The sequence below is a fragment of the Ambystoma mexicanum genome, chromosome 1q, assembly GCF_040938575.1.
Source record: "Ambystoma mexicanum isolate Mex_15411 chromosome 1q, UKY_AmexF1_1, whole genome shotgun sequence".
Taxonomy (NCBI): Eukaryota; Metazoa; Chordata; class Amphibia; order Caudata; family Ambystomatidae; genus Ambystoma; species Ambystoma mexicanum.
The window spans coordinates 531,671,736-531,688,606 of record NC_090922.1 but is presented as its reverse complement, the minus strand read 5'-3'; the positions used below and the strand labels follow the sequence as shown (position 1 = coordinate 531,688,606).

Genomic DNA, 16,871 nt, shown 5'->3' with positions numbered 1-16,871 from the left:
GAGTGCTCGCTTTGCGTCTTCTCCGCGGATAGCGGGTAACGCTACCGGCGATCCCCTGAGAGAACCTGTAAAAAAAAAAAAGACATTAGTTTCCACAGAAAATCAACAGAATTTCTTTGTTTTTGAAAAGACTTACCGAAGCGTTTCTTCAGTCAGCTGTTTATTTCGTAGTCTCTGCATCTTTTGTCCGCAGTTCCTTCTCAGCCGCAGCATCTTCTTCGCAGCAGTCTTCGTTTGCGGTCGCAGTGCCTTCATTCAGAAGTTTCCTCAGCAGACCCTGCATCGTCCGAATGTATTTCAAGTTTTCTTCGCTAAGTTATTACCGCGCTCGTCTCTGAAGGCTGCAATTACTCAGTTAAGACGAACTTAAGTTTGTTAAACATTTCCTCAAACCGAGTATAGTTGCAGCCATTCCACAGCCATTAACTTTTTCTGAGAACCAAGAACCTGCAGGTTAAAAGGGAACATATTAGAAGGAAAGATCTCTCCAACACAGGGACTGCTCAGAATCTAACGAACTATCATATTTTTTCAACAAATACTTCCGAAGATAACTCTAGAAAAGCAAGGACATCATTCTGACAAGAATCATTTGAACACTGCAGCCTTTCAAGTTAAACGTATTCATACCAACGCGCCCCTGTAGAATACAGGATGGAGAGCTCCAAAAAACATAAACCCAGGTGAGAAAGGAAGGATTCTCAGAGGCGCACTGCTATAAAAGAAAAATTCCCAGCAAAATAGAAATTGTAGTAGTTCTATTGTTGTTATTGTAGTTTTCACAGAAAACGAATCCCAAAAGTGCCCAAATAACAGATCCTCTGGCTGAGAAGGAATTACACCCCCGCAGAGTCCAAGGTAAGTGTTACAGAAAGTTGGTTGTCTATAGACCAGTATGAATTTAAGGTTTGTTCTGGGGTTTGTTGATAGGCGAAGGATTAGAAATTTGCAGTTATTGATGTTTAGTGGGTCTTCCAGTTTAATTTCTAGTTGTTTCTTGTGGGTTATTGGCAGACCGCCACCTTTTGGTTTTCCTGTTTGCTTGGACACATTTGAAATTATCAGGCTGGCAGCTGTTAAGAGTGATCTTGTAATTTTCATCTAGCCATGTTTTAGTTACGAATAAGATGTCGATACCTCCGCCACATAGGTCATAGATTTTGGTGGCATGTTTGGATATTGACCTTCCGTTGATTAGATTGCAATGGATCCTTTTGTTGTGGTACTGTTTATTTGTTGTTACCTTTTTTGATTTGTGGGTGTTCCTTTGGGGTGTTTCTGTGTTAATGCTGGTTGGTTGAGGTTCTGTGGAGGCTGCTTCTTCGTTGAATCGGTCTGTTAAATTGATGGTTCGATTGTTGACTTCTACTGCTTCGTCATCTCCTATGGTTTGATGTGGATATCGGTAGTGCCCTTCTGTTCTTGTGATATATGGAGTGCATGGTTCGGTATCATTCCATTCTCTTCTTGGGTCCATATCGTTGAAATATTGAGCTTCTGCGGTTGTTGCGTGGTACGGTGTAAGGTATAAGGATCTTTCTCTGACAAGGTTTGTTCTGTTGATGTTATTATTTGGTGAGGTTTGTTTTCTATTGAAGGCAGCATCAATTGCCGGCGGATGAGTTTGTGTGTCTGTAGTAGTTGTTCCATGTTCCTGTACTCTTTGTCGGCGTCCGATTCTGCAGCTGGGCATTTTGGGTCTTCGGTAGTGAGAGATCGTCTGGGTATTGCGTTTATAGGGCCAGTTACCCACCTGCTCTGCCTTGTGCTATTATAGTGTTGAGTTTCTCCTCTTGTGTTGCAAATCCTGGATGCTCTCCGAGGGTGGCTGCCATTTCAGTCGGTTGGGTTGGGGTGTTCCTCTTTCTGTGGGAGGGCTGTCTAGGGAGGTATGGGAGTACTAGGCGTTTGTCATCTGGCTGGTTGGTAAAGGGGAGTTATGAGGTGCAGGTTAACTATGGTAGTAATTACTAGCTATTAGTGTCTGCTGGGTGATCATGGGCGTGGGGGGGGCATAGGAATCAGTTATGGCTAGTACTTATGGAATACCTAGAGGTTTGAGATGACAAGATAGTGGGGATCCTAGGTTTCACCAGTGGTTTACAAAAGAGATAGTACTCTTATATTTGGGATATCAGAGGGTGAGGAGTGATCTAGGATTCGGTGAGTACCAAGTTATTATTAAACACCTTGATTCCTTACTCTTAGATGAAGGGAGACTGGCTTAGGCTTCAACGCAGTGGCACGCAGTAGTTAAACACCTACATTTCGAGACACATAGAAATGAGAGACAGGTCTAGGTTTCAACGAATGACAGGCAGCGACCGCAACACTAAGATTCGAGGCACCTAGACAATGGGAGAGGCCTCGGTTTCACAGAACGGCAGGCAGCAACCGAAACACCTAGGTTCCAGACACTGATCGGGGGTTGGTAGGATTCAAGAAGGACAAATGGGGTCCAAGAGGGTCCAGGGGGCAACATTCACCTGTGAATGCCTTGCAATGGGGGAGCAGCCTAGCTCTCACAATGCAGTTTGAGTACAGGAGAGAACACGCCTAGATTTGAGAGTCCTGTATATTGTAGAATATTATCTGTCTAGGTTGTAACTTGTGTTCCTACCTTATCTGTTGATGCTGGTTGACGGCAGTCTATTCCTTGTGTGTCATGTCAGGGTACTGCAGCCGGCTGCTGCTGCTGGTTTGCTGGTGGGGTTGTGCCTTAGCAGCCATCTCGTAATTGACTGTTTGGGTGGGTGGGTGCTTGGAGTATGATGATGCACCCGGCTACTCTGGTGTGGGCGTTGCTGGTTCTTCTCTTAGAGCTCAGTGCAGCGATCTGACACTAGGTGAAAGGACCTATAGCGCTTGTCTCATTGTTATATGCCGCTGAGAGGAGGGGTTGGTTGAAAGTAATGTTGGTTTGGTATGTGTTAGTGGCTGGCACCTGGCCTCCCCTGCTGACGCCTGCAGACACTGTCTGGAGCCGCTACTGTGGGAGCCGCCCTTTGCCTTGGGCCCTAAGCTGCAGGGGCTGCCCTAGGATGGTGGGTTAAGAGCAGTGATTAACCAATCAGGGAAGGGGGCGGGAGCGAGGGTTACACCAGGCACACCAAGCGCTTTCTATAGAACTTTAGCCCACACAGCAGGCAAAATACAATCCAAAGTAAAATATCAGGGCCTCTGAAATGAGACGCTTACCAAGCGCTTTCTGTATAACTTTACCCCACACGTAAAAAAATCAATCGAAATTAAAATATCAGGGCGTCTGAAATGAGACCGGAACGGGAGAGGGAGGCAGGCAGGGTTACACAAGCGCATTCTATGGAACTTTATCCCACACGGTAGGCAAAATACAAACCAAAGTAAAATATCAGGGCCTCTGAAACGAGATGCTTACCTCGAGGAGGACACAGCAATGGATTGCTGGATTTGCGTGTGTGTAGTGGCCTAGGGCCTTGGACTATACCGCTTGTTGGACGAACCAATCCGGACGGGGGCGGGAGTGAGGAGGGAACGAGGTCCGGAAAGGGATAGGGGGGGGAGGGTTACACCAGAAAACTGAGCATATCCTCAAAAGAAAAGGGGGGATCCCATGTCTCGTACAATGGTACCCTGCTACTCCCCCGGAGTCGGTCTCCCCACCACCCTCCCACCCCCATGTGATCCTCCCTCAATAACCCGCCCCCAGGGTCAGGATCAGGTAGCAGTTGATCTCCCCTGGCCACATGGGGAGAGATCACAGCCGGGAAAGGAGCGATGACACCATTGATTCATCACAAATTGTAATACGAGTAATGGGACGACTGCATGACTCTACCGTAGCTGTCGTCCTGAGCGTTCACTGAGTCTGCAAGAATAGGGTAATGAAGTATGCATGCTTGATAACAACCTTCTGACTATAGCTGAGTGATGGAATCTTTTTCACTATAGCCAGAGAGAGAGATGACTGCTATGTTAAACTGCAGAAACGCAGGTTCCAACAAAGTGTTCAATATTCCTGGAACGTTAGCGCATTCCCCTGAAGAATAGTAAAAAGACTTGTCAGCAAAATGCAAACAAAAAACATAGGAATACTCCTGGATTGTGAAGAGAGTCCATGGCTTATGGATTCCAGCAAAGAGGATGTGCACATCCCAGTGTTTTGGCACCAGTGCAGAGCATCTCCGAGATAGAAGGAAAGGCTCCGTCTGAACAGGTATGCTACCTGAGTTCCGGTGCCGAAAATTTTCCATATCCATTTGCAAAGGGCAGGACATCCATTCTGTTCTTTATTCTGCACATGGCAACCAAAGTAAGCCCTTGAAAGCTGGCTAGTTTCATGTTATTCCCCTACTCTCTGGAAAGCACAGAGATCGAGATGCGTTTTAGAAAAGAGCTACCCCAGTTTCTTCGCTAAAGGTAGCACACGCACTTAAGACAACATTGGACGTTTGTATTTTACACAAAATATAAAGGCCCATTTGTTAGCAGTGAATTCTTTGTATTATCTCAAAGCCCAATAAAGTGTATCACACGTTTTGGGGAAATCCCTGATTCAAGTGCTTTGAATAAAAACAAAAAATATGTGTCACAAACTATAGCAAAATGTGCATATATTACAATCATTCTGAGTTTCTACAAAGTGATGAGAGAAACACATTTTTGCCAATGACTACCCATCTGACACATTTTCAACATGGTGCACCTAACCACCGACATGCATTTAAATTAGTACAAAGCGGGAAGGGTTCCATGTAATAATGTCCCCTCAAAAATATCGGCATGCAAAAAAATTGCCGAAAAATTGCAGTTTTTGTGGGGACATTATTAAATGGAACATGCGGGGGACACCCCTGCAACCCCAAACCCTTTTTAATTTTTCATGGGGAGCGGGGGACACCCCTGCAACCCCCGCCTGCCCCTGTCCCTATATATATGGTCACCTATATATTGTCGCCAAACCTTTTCCCGGCGACATTATATACAGCGACCATATATATAGGGATATTACTACCTGATATCCTGGAAGGGACAGATATCCAAATAAGAAATGAGACATCCGAATAGACATAGATGAAATACTACCACAAGTACAATTATATCAAAAGGAAACTGTGCAATGACCAAACATCAAATCAAATCCACCATCAAATCAATAGATGGAAAAAGACAATGAACGCAAGCTGAATATTTTATTTTTGTGTACAAACTGTAAGGAACTCATGGTGGCAACAGAGGCAAATGATCACAGTTCAAGGTTGTTTATTAAACAATGTTTGCAGGGTGGAAAAACGGCTAAACTAAAGCTAAATCTAAGATCTGAGCAAGCGACGACCATCAAATGAAATATAAAGCAGTCCTAGTGGTGTTGTTTCAAATAAAAAGGAATTGTACCATATTGTCCCTACCAATGTGGTGACAGTACTACAATTGCGCCGGAGCATGGTACCGAAATCCCGACCCCCAAACCCTCAGGGTTGCAAGGGTGTCCCCTGCTCTCCTTGGGCTCAGTAACGGGGGCAAGGGGTTGCGGCGGTGTCTGAGATAAAAAAGAAAAATAGAAAGGACCTGCGCCGTCAGCACTGCCCCATGTAAGTGGGAGGAGCGGATGCCGCAGGGGTACAAGAATGCCATCGGCGCACAAAGGAGTGCTCCACAGTAAAGGTAAGTGGTGGGGGGAGTTGTGGTTTTGGGGAATGCAGGCCGGGGCAGGCAGGCAGAAATGATCTATCTGATCACTGTGCTGTGCCGTAATTGCAGTCATCATTTTCGTCGGCAGCATTACGGGCAGCGCAGTCATCACATAGATCCAATAAAAAGGGCCTATACTAAGAAACCTATTGTCTAACCTTACAACTAATACAAAAAGGGGTATGCGATAGTTCTCAAGAAAAGAAAGAAAGTGTTTCCAAATAATGTCGGGATGCGGTAGCTTGGGACTCCCTTCCCCATGTTTTGAGCACGGGGTAAGGTGGGTTCTTGGAGCACTGCACACACTCGTGCTTCCTTAGCACGAGTCGATAGTTCTGTTCCAGTTTATCGGGAGCCTCGATGGCCAAGTCTCGTTTCCCTTGAAAGTCTATTGCCTTCTAGGGCCTGATGTGTTTAAACAACAAAGCAAAAGGTCCTTCAGCAAAATGAAAGTTTGTTTCTTGGTTTCACTTAGGGTGAGGATTCTTCACCCCTGGGTTCCCCTATTCTGGGCTCAGACACCTCTTAACTTTCAGCCTCCCTCCACTGGTTTCACTATGGCTTTTCCTTCCTTTACAAATCTTGATGTCTTTTTAAACAGTTCCAGTGGACATGCCTCGGCCGGGTTCACTCTTGTCAAAACATTGTTTCTTGGGACTTTAGACTCTCCTCCCTTCTCGTCCGCATCCCTCTTCCAGGTTCCCTCTTGCCAACTTCATTCACTTATACTTTCAATGTTCACGGGATTCCCTTCCCTTACTTTCGTTATAGTTCTTTGGTCAAAGGCTTTTGACTGTACAGGGATTTTGCTTGACCTCCTGTATGACCACTTTGACCACCTCTCCTACGGCCTTCTGGTATCTGTAGTTTCACTCAGACGGGAATTGACCATGATTTCTCGGAGCAGCACCCACGTGGTACCAGTCCCCTTTTGCAGCTGGTCCCTCCTTTACAATGTTATAGTTCTTTTAAACTTCTCTCACTTTGCGACTTTCATTCACCACAGCCCGGTTCTTGTCGCCTCTCGCCTCGACTTACCAGCTGTGATGAACCGCTTGGCGTTCCTCTTTACTGGAGTCAAGGCAGGTACCACTGAAGCAGGAGTCTCCCTTGCTCCTGATTATCGGTGTTGATACGCTCCATGTAGCATTGACATCTGCTGCAGCACACTTGTGCTATTGTTCTCGGTCTTGTGTTTCTTTGAGCAGAGGGTTCGTGGGGTTTTGTCAAAAAGGGCAAGGTTGTGTCTCTCCTCGTCAGTCTCTCGATATTTGCCGTCTTTCTCCTCCTTTTGAACTACCATATCTGGATAGCTGTCTCGTTGTGTGGTCTGCCTTGCTCGTACTGTGTTCTTCTTCTTACTCCACCTTTTATCCCTGTGGGGAAGGGCCATCAGGTGTGCGTAATTCTCATCAATTGTCTGACCCTTGTATTGGGACATGCCAGGTAAACAGCTCTTACGTTATTCCATTGTGCGAAAGTGTTTGTGTTAGGAAAGGGGGGGGGGCAGTGTTTTCGAATGTCCTATGTAGTAGAATGGGGAAGGGATATTGAAGGAAGGGGGATACCGCGTCTCACCCGTCGGTCTCCCACTTCCTGAGGGCCCCCCATCCAGGTGATCCTCCCTTACTGGTCCACGCCCAGGAACTGGATCTAATAGCGAATAGCGATGGCTGTGTCCTGGCCACCTGGATGGTAGATCCCCGGGGACCAGCTAGGGAGACACCTTCATGTTTTTCACACAGCCGATCGAGCCATCAGTTCAAAGCATGAATGTACATATTTAAAAGGATACCTGCCAATGAATGAATTCATTCATCACTTTAGGAGAATCGGACTGTAAAAATTGACGCCAAATCATTTCACATTGCAAAGGTGTTGAGGAGCAAACGTGTCTCCTCCAGTGTGGCTGCACAACTTCAAGTACTACTGTGCATAAATGTGTACCTTGGTGTAGAGCTTCATTGAATGCAGAGAAACTGGGGATTTAACATTACAATTCCTAATGTCAGATTTATACACAATAAGTCACTTTTGTGGTTTGATACACATGCAACTTTACACATGGGCAAAATAAAGTGTAGACAACCTGATCAGTTAAGCATCTGGCAAAATCATAGAAATGCATGAATCACCCAGAAATAGGATGATAGAAAGCGTCTCCTTTAACATATTGGCAGAAGAGGAGCACCCTTAGCACAGAGAAGTGCCTTTTTGATGGTTAATAATCGTGATTGGGAATCAGATTGTTGGAGGATATCAGATTTTTATTAACGAAGTGGGTGCATTTACAGGTCTTTTGTAATGGATTCTGAGTGGTTTAGAAGAAGTAGTGTCACATCTAAGGTCAGCATTATACAAATGCCATTGTTGGCATATGATCCTGGAAATGCTGGAACACATATTATAATGCAATTCATATTTGAGGTAGATGGGGCTTTTCTCAACTCACTCCTCTAACTGTTAGTGTTCCACAATACTCTGTCTTGGGTCCTCTCATCTTTACACTCCATACCTCTGCTCTTGGTGCATTTATCTCCTTTGGGTTCACATACCAACTCTTCGTGGATGACACCCAAATCTTTTCTTTTCCTGAACTCTCTGTCAAAATGTCCAGCTGTCTCTCCTTCATTAAATATTGAATGGCTTTGCACACTCTGATGGTAAACTGTACCAACACAGAGGTGCTCTTCTTCCCTGCCAAATACTATCTCTCAACTCTTCCCCCACATATCTACCTCCCGCCGACACTCTCCCGTACTCCTCCTCAGCTACAGGTAGAAACCTCTGTGTTGTCTATGACCCTTCTAACACTGTCTCTACTTTTATCTCCAAAACTGCAACAGCAGTTTGCCTCAAATAGCAAAATCAGGCACTTCCTTCTTTTCAACACTGCAAAGCATTTCTTAAAAACACTTCTTTAAACTGGACTACTATGCCAGCGTCCTATTCGGTCTCCCCAACTATGCTTTCTGTCCTTTTGACAAGATCATTAACTTTGCAACCAGGACTCCTCCCTCACTTCACACCTACTTCCTTTTACTGTCACCAGGCTGAATGGCTGAAGATGCAAAAAGGGGACAGATTTTAATTTCTTCTCCTGGTTCACAACCTATCCACGGTAAGGCACCACTGTATCTATCCTCATCTTTCCAACTCTACAAACCATCTTGTAATCTTTGCTCTGCCTCCTTGACTACCCCTTTTGGCACCTCGCACTCCCTGTGCTTCACTCGCTTCCGCTCTTTCTCTCTTCTTGCTCCACTTGCATAGAATTCTCTTCCCTACCTCTCATCTACATTCAAGCTCTAAACTGCCTTTGCACCTCAGTTTCTCTGCCTCCACTATAGTCGCATCCCTAACACAGCTAGTGATACTGCCTATTTGCACTTAAAAATTTCTAATGTTGATTGTCCTTAATCTACGTAGGTCCACACAAGTATTGTCCCCGGTGAATGTTCCATTTACTCCCCTCTACAACAGAGGCGTATATACAGTAGGGGCTGAGCCGGCAAGGCCCAGCCCAAATCTGTAAATACCCACTCAGCAGCACTGTCTTTCACTCGCTGGGCCCAACTACATTAGCTTCAGGACCCACTTGTTAGACAATCCTGGCTACTCCTCTGCTCCAAAACCTGGTTAGGATGTCACTCAAACTCATCCCATTGTAACTCTGATATCTTGTCTGTTGTAGGTTCTTTTGTGAACAAAAGAGCATTGTTCTTCCTTGTATATAAATAAAAGAAAGTAACTCTTTTACCTTGATATTGTGAAGTTGCATGTTTGGTCACGTCATCACGTTTTATGTGCAGCATTTTGTCGAATGGGATCAAAATAACCACGTGAGCTGAATTATTTAAACGTAACACAGGCATGCATAAGGTCCACTGTTGATGAGTCTGTTTTGCCTGTAAACATTGCGGGTATGATAAGGACCGAATGGTGTTAAATGGATGCACTGGCAGTGTCATGGAAGTAAGAATTGGAAGTCGCATGGAAGTAACTTTTGTTTTCAAATACCACTTTGCTCTCCAGGAAGTGACTGATGGGCCTATCTGGCAAATAAATGTAATAGATGCATGGACCATCTACTCTCGTTTTAGCAGCCTGGCCATTTGTCAACCTGCTTTGCCCAAAATTGTCACACTGCTTCATGACTAGAAGGTCTGATAAGCCTGGGGGGTTTGGGTTATCAATTGACATTGCAGTGCTCAGAAATGAGCATTCATGGGCAGTTGGGATGGTGATTTGACAACCCTAAGGACTGCTGTTCTAATGTGTTTGACGAGTGGAGATTTAAATGATCTGCAGTGTTTCTCACTAGCAACCGATTGGCAGCAGGGGAAGCAGAATTACATTGTTGTGAAAATTCTCGCACTGAATAGAGAGGATGACACAAATAATGCTGGGACAAAACTCTTTACTAAGCAAAATGCTTGGCAAGAGCTAGATATTTAGCATGAAATTTCAAATGTCGATTTATTTGGGTGTGTAATGCAATATATTTTGTTCATTCGCACATTTCTTTTCTTTTTGTGACAGGGGTCAATGTTATTTGACTGCTTGTGAGTGTCACCATCCTTTGTGGGCATGCAGTGGACGGCAGAGAAGCGCAGCAATGGCAGAGGAGACCCAGGACCCTGTTTTCTTGCACCAGTACATGTGCTCCGAATGTGGCACGCTCTACAATACTCTGGAAGAAGTGCTCCTGCATCAGCAAGACCACATCGGGGAAACTGCACACATCACAGACGTGAAAAGCCCTGCTGAAAATATCATCCAGCCTAAAGGTCTTGCAGAGCAAAACCACTACCGGTGCTTGGAATGTGGGCAATTTGTGGTAACTCCCAATGAGCTGCTGCAGCACCAAGAATCGCATACAAGAGTAAGCTTCCAGCAGGTCTGCCAACAGGACTCAAAGAACAGCCTCAGCAGCCAGATACATTATCAGTGCTGTGAGTGTAAAGCCCTCTTTACATCTCCAGAGGTTTGGCTAACCCACCAGAGAGCCCACACCAAAGAGCCTGCACAAAATATCATAGTTCAGATCGACAGTGGACTGGTCAATCTGCAGAATGTGGTTGTGGGCGACCATGCCTATAAGTGTCAGGAGACCTATGGTACATCGGATGGTGTGGTAGAAGATCAGCAAACCTCATTTGTGCCAACTCCGCTTTACCAGTACAATGTTCAAAATGAGAAGGCTCCAGCTGTCGCAAAGGTAACCCAAAGTGAAGATCAGCAGAACAGAGAGGCAATTCTCCCAGAAACGCAGGAATATGTTTGTGAGATAAACAAATTTAAACAGGAACCTGCACCACTGGCAATGTATCCATACGAGTGCTCGGAGTGCACACACCTGTTCCAAACACCTGAGGAGTTACTAGCCCACCAGGGAACCCACTTTCTGGAGATGGAGAAAGAAAGTGGGGAGTGTACTCTACCGGAAAGTAATGAAGCGGTTGACCTAAAGAGTGAAATTCAGCTGCTGGGGGCATTTTTGTCAACAACCCATGAAGGACAACAAAATGTGGCCATGAGAAGTGAGAATGGATATTCAGGGTTTTTCTGCAACTCGCAGCAAAGGCTGCAACTTTCAAGCAGTCATTGGGAGACCATAAGGGAAGATGGAAGCCTGACACAACGGGTCTCCAGATGCGCATATTGCAAGGCGTCCTTCAGTTCATTGGATGAATTGAGGAAGCACAAAAAGTGCCATGCCTCAGAACAGTTCCTCTGCACACATTGCAATCGACTATTTACATCTGCAACCCGCCTACAAGCACACCAGAAGGCACATGTTAATGGCACTTTTGAATGCCCCAACTGTAGCAAGGTTTTCAAGAAGGCTGCATCTCTGGAGCAGCACATGAGGATACACAGTGGGGAAGCTCTCTACCTCTGTGTTGATTGTGGCTTGGGCTTTGGCACAGAGATGACCCTCATGTTGCATCGGAAAACTCACACCCCTGATCCACTGCATCGCTGTGAGTGTGGCAAGACATTTAGCAATATGACCAAATTTTTATACCATCGGAGGACTCACTTAGGCAAGAGTGGTGTCCCACCTGAGAAGTCAAAAACACACATTGAGGTGCCTGCAGCAGCAGTCCAACCATCCCCTGTTACCCCAATTAGAGCAGAGGCTGACAGTACAGCCATTGATGCCATTGAAAGCCCCACTCAAGAGGAAGGTACACCTGCTCTTTCCAAGGTGATTGCACCTAATATCGTGCAGGTGATTGGCTTGAATGAAGAACTACGCCATCAAACGGCAAATGGCAAGTCTGACAAGTATTTCAAGTGTCCGCAATGTGAGAAAGAGTTCTCCACCCACATCCGCATGGTGCGCCATAAGAGGGTTGTGCACATACTCGAGAGGACACACAAGTGCCACCTCTGTGGAAAGAAGTTCAAGAAGCTGGTGCATGTCAAAAACCACATGCGCATCCACACAGGCGAACGGCCCTTCCAATGCACAGTGTGTGGCAAGACTTTCACTTCGCTGGCCAACCTGATGAGGCATAACCTGATCCATACAGGTGAACGGCCATACAAGTGTGATATCTGCAACAAAACATTTACTCAATCATCTAACCTGCAGCAGCACCGCATTGTGCATGATGGCACCAGCCCTTTCCCCTGCAAGGAATGCGGGCTCGCATTCACGCGTGCATCCAAGCTGGCCTTACACCTGTACAGTCATACTGGTGAGCTTCCCTTCAAGTGTAAAGAGTGTGATAAATCATTCCTCCGCAGAAGACTACTGGAGCTACATCGCTTCAGTCACTTGGGTAAGGAACCACATCACTGCAAGCACTGTGGGGCCATCTTTGTCCACCTCGCCAAGCTGGAAGAGCATCACTGCAGCCAAAAGATGCACTTTGAATGCTCCATATGTGGCAAGCGGATGAACTCGCAATCCAATCTTACTTTGCACAAACTGGTGCATGCAGGTCAGCGCCCTTTCAAGTGTCACCAGTGTAGCAAATCATTCTCTAGCCAGAGTGGTCTGTCCCGCCACCAGCAGAGGCATTTGGGAGCCCGGCCCCACCAGTGTGGATTGTGTGACAAGACATTTGTGGCCGCTTCTGGTCTGCAACTGCATCACCGTACGCATACCAATGAGAGGCCTTTCCCCTGCCCCGTGTGTGGCAAGGCTTTCCGACAGGCTACTCACCTTCGAGAGCACCGCCGCCTACACACAGGGGAGCGGCCCTATAAGTGTGATGAGTGTGGCAAGCGGTTTGTGCAGTCCATGCATTTGGTAGAGCACCGGCGCATCCACACTGGTGAGCGGCCACACAGTTGTCAGTATTGCGGCAAGGCCTTTAAAACCCAATCTAACCTACGGAGTCATAGAAAGACACACAAGGAGCCTCTACCACAGCCTCAGCAGACAATCATGTGCAATGAGTTTGGTGAGACCATAGCCATCATTGAAACCAGTGAGCCAATTCCACTTGCAGAGACCATTGAGATCTACCAGGCCACACTGGATGGGAGCCTTCAAGTGGAGAATGTTCAAGTGGAGAATATCCAGGTTAATGAGTTTGTGTGAGGAGGTTCACAACATCTATTTATGACTTTGATTGCAGATGACGCAGCAGTTTGAGACTAATCGTTATTTCCTCGTTGATTGTAAATAAAGTTGAGAGCACAGGACTGTTTGTACATGTTCTCTTTGTTTATTGATGAATCTTCTGCATCCGGAGGAAGTGTTTGCACTTGTTTCTTTTTCATGGAAAGCAAATTGGAACTGTGTTTTTTTTTTTTCTTGACGATCGGTCTTTGTGTTCAATAATGTATTTACTCTTAGCCTTCTCTGTGAAGGTGTGAAAGCAATTAACCTAAATGGTATGGTAGGAACAATGGTGTTCAGAATGTAGGCTCTTTTCCAGATGTACTATCCTGGGTCTTTGCACTCAAACCCTGATGTGGAAAAGCACTGAGGGGGTCATTTTATATAGGACAGCGTGTAAAATGGAGACGTAACAGTGAAGTGTAATGCTTTCCTAACCAGTCTCTCACTTCCTAGGTTAAGGAGCGAGGAGGCCAGTTTTCTAATTTAGATTAATAATACATTTAATTTCACAGATAATAACCTTTTAATGCATGCATAGAGAGTTAACTAACTTCGTTCGTAGTTACTTTAAAAATTGGCCTATATAATAAAACTGAACAAAAAAATGCAAAGACAAAAACATACTTACATCAGTTCGAGTGCGAGGGTGGTGTAAAATAAAATATATCCATATATAAAAGGGAAACCCCCTTCTTTAATACTTTGTATATACAAGGGTGTATCAAAATCAAAATATAGAGAACAAAGTAAAATTCCCCCCACACAACCAGAAAGACCCACACTCCTTAACGGAACTCCAAGAAATGTATCAAATTTTATTCAGTCTAAAAAAAAAAAAAAAAGTCAGAACATATTTGTTAAAAAAGCAAGGACAAAGTGCTTGTGACAATAACTGATTGATTTTACAATATTCCTTTACAATTATTCAACACCGATGTCAAGTTGACTTCAGAAAAAACCACCTGAAAGTTTACAATAACATATACAGGTGAGACAATAATCCCTCGCCGGTTTTCAAATAGATAGAAAAAACACACATATAACTAGTACTAATCGTTACTAGTCTTTTGCCTCGGCATGTTTCAGTTCTACAGATTTAGTACAGAACTTTCTTCAGGAGGAACAAAGCTTTATTTGTCACTTCGACCTTGACATAACTTCTAAGAACACTAAAAAAAATGTGGTCTTGATACTGTTTTGCACAGGTGGGTATGCTGGTAGTGGGGAGATAAAAACAAAAAGGAGAGAAAATTAGCCCATTGTGTACATTTACATTTATATTGAAAAGACAGTCTTATTCCGTCTACCTGGAGGCAGAAAATTAATTATTTACCTCAAGGCTCTGTGGTTAAGTCCTCAACCATGTACTGGAATTTCGAAATATGCCAGTCCCATCAGGTCCCAAACTTAATTAGGCAGGTTAATCTGTAATAATACAGAAATTGTGTGTCAGATTTAAAGGAGAGCCCAAAGAACACACACTGCCGCTGGGCGCACCTTATATAATTTCATATCATTTAAAAAATCACCCAAAAAAACTGACCTAAAAAAACCGACCAAACATTACAAGCGCATTGCTATAAAACCTCCTGCCACAGTTCACTAACCCATTGGAGGTTCCGCCTTAGTTAGATGTACAAACACTATTCAAAAAGCAGAAACCAAGGGCTTGGAGATCTCACGACTCTTGGAGAATGCCGGCCCGGGGGGGAAATTAATTTTGCGTTTTGCATATTGGCCCTGGGGGCATTTCCCACATTATACTCACACACAGCACTCTAGCTTACCGTAAGCATGTTGCTGCAACCTCCTGGTTTCTTCCTAAACTCAGATGAAATCAAAGGGGCACAGGGCCTCCAACGGGCGATACAGTACTGATTCCCTGAAAAACTGAACAGGCAAAAGAAATGCCTTCAGTTAGAGATGTGGGCTTCACTTCCCAATATGTTTATTTTAACAGAATAGTCACTCGCCCCTTAGTGCTACTCAAAAATGACAAAACCCCAATCAAGATGCTTACCAGAGGGAGGATTTTCACGTTAGTTAATCCTCATCCATATGGGCGCAGTGCATTTCTTTCTGCCCATTCAAGTTTCCCGTTCGAACTTGCAGTTACGAACGTCTGCAGTAAATGCTGTGTTTGCAGTTGTGACCGCCATCTTACCAGTGCTGTTATTAAAAGCTTCAAAAGCTGCTTACAAGCAGTAGTCCGTTTTTCTTGTTGTTTGCCTTCTCGAGTTCTACACACAACAGTGTGATCAATAGTGCGGTTCAGTTGCTGTTCTATACAGCGAACGAAAAAACAGATGGAAACTTACATGATACGGGTGCCGTCACGTCTGTAAATAGAGACATCCCTTAGATGCACAACTCTTCTCCTCGTTTGCGGGCACATTAATTAGCATACATATTCCTATGTGTCTACAGTGTTCAAATCAAACAATACTCGCATTGGGAGGATGCAGTTCATTTAATTTTATGCCATTCGATAGACTCATTGAGGCCCACACGAGTAAAATAAAATGTTGCACACTTTACAGTTAGTTGCTGCAGAGAAGGGATGAGGGTGTTCCATAAATGGCCCTGGACAACAACACTCCCTGATGAGAGGAATGGTTCCTGAAGAGGAGTCTTCAATGCTGGGGCAACAGCTGAGATGGGAAAACCAAAACAGTTTACCATAACAGTATCTGGGTGAAGCATCAAACTCTGATGTATTGCCAGTCGCAATCCATATAGCCGGCCCTGTTTTATTTTTATTTTATCCATGTCGCCTTAAGGAAGGGTGAAGCCAAAGGTGAGAACACTCCACACCACAGTTGATAGTTGTGACACTGTTATAATCAAATAGTCAATGGTCTTATAGCTGCTCTGAGGTGTCTAAACTGACATCCAATTAGGTCTGTTATATGAAGTTGAATAAAACTGACGCCTGCCTCAGTCTGATTTTTTTTTTTAACATGAAAAATACCCTTTAATAGATAGGCGACCTCTTTTGATCATAATGGGCCTAATTTGACGTCATCCCAGCTCCATCTGGGAACCTGATAAAGGTGTGTGCTCCAAAAAAGTAAATAAACCCCTAAATGGAATCCGGAACAACAAGATGCAAGTTGCAGGTAATGTGGAGACAAAACAGTATTTATACTTTTAAAATTCCCAGTGAATGAACCGTTTTCTTATAGACCCTGAAATGAGGGCTATCAAGCTTGCAGGGTGAACTTTATTTAAGAATGAATAAATACAACTCCCTAGGAGATCATACCGCCACTTGCCGGGTATCCATTGACCCCTTTTTGAAGTTCTGTCCCTCTGTACCGTCTAGTGCCGCAGTCCAGCCCTATCTTCCGTAGAACAAGGGAAACGTGTGATCACTCACTAGATTTATGCGCCTGCAACGGCACTACTAGGGTGCGGTTCACCATACCGGGGTGACTGGCAGCAACCTTCCTCCTCTGTGTGAAAAAGAACCGAAACAACACGTGCCATGTAGCATGGGATGGCACTATGCCAAAGATGGACAAGCGCCACACCCTTCTTCAGCCAAAGCCACGCCGGTCTGAGAGGCGCTGGCAACAGCAGTACATTGCAACCGTTTTCATCTCGGGTCACTGTG

The 16,871-nt window shown here is 44.9% G+C and overlaps 1 protein-coding gene across 2 annotated transcripts in view; it reads left to right on the top strand.

Moving 5' to 3' along the window:
* The window catches only part of LOC138530914 (zinc finger protein 574-like), a 68,788-nt gene extending 55,448 nt beyond the window's left edge, over window positions 1-13,340 (top strand). For both annotated transcript variants that reach the window (XM_069640951.1, XM_069640952.1), the window contains exon 2: window positions 10,213-13,340. In XM_069640951.1, the coding sequence (XP_069497052.1) occupies window positions 10,289-13,231 (2,943 nt within the window). In that variant the 5' untranslated portion in view covers window positions 10,213-10,288 and the 3' untranslated portion in view covers window positions 13,232-13,340. The remainder of the gene's footprint in view (window positions 1-10,212) is intronic.
* The last annotated feature ends 3,531 nt before the right edge of the window (window positions 13,341-16,871 follow it).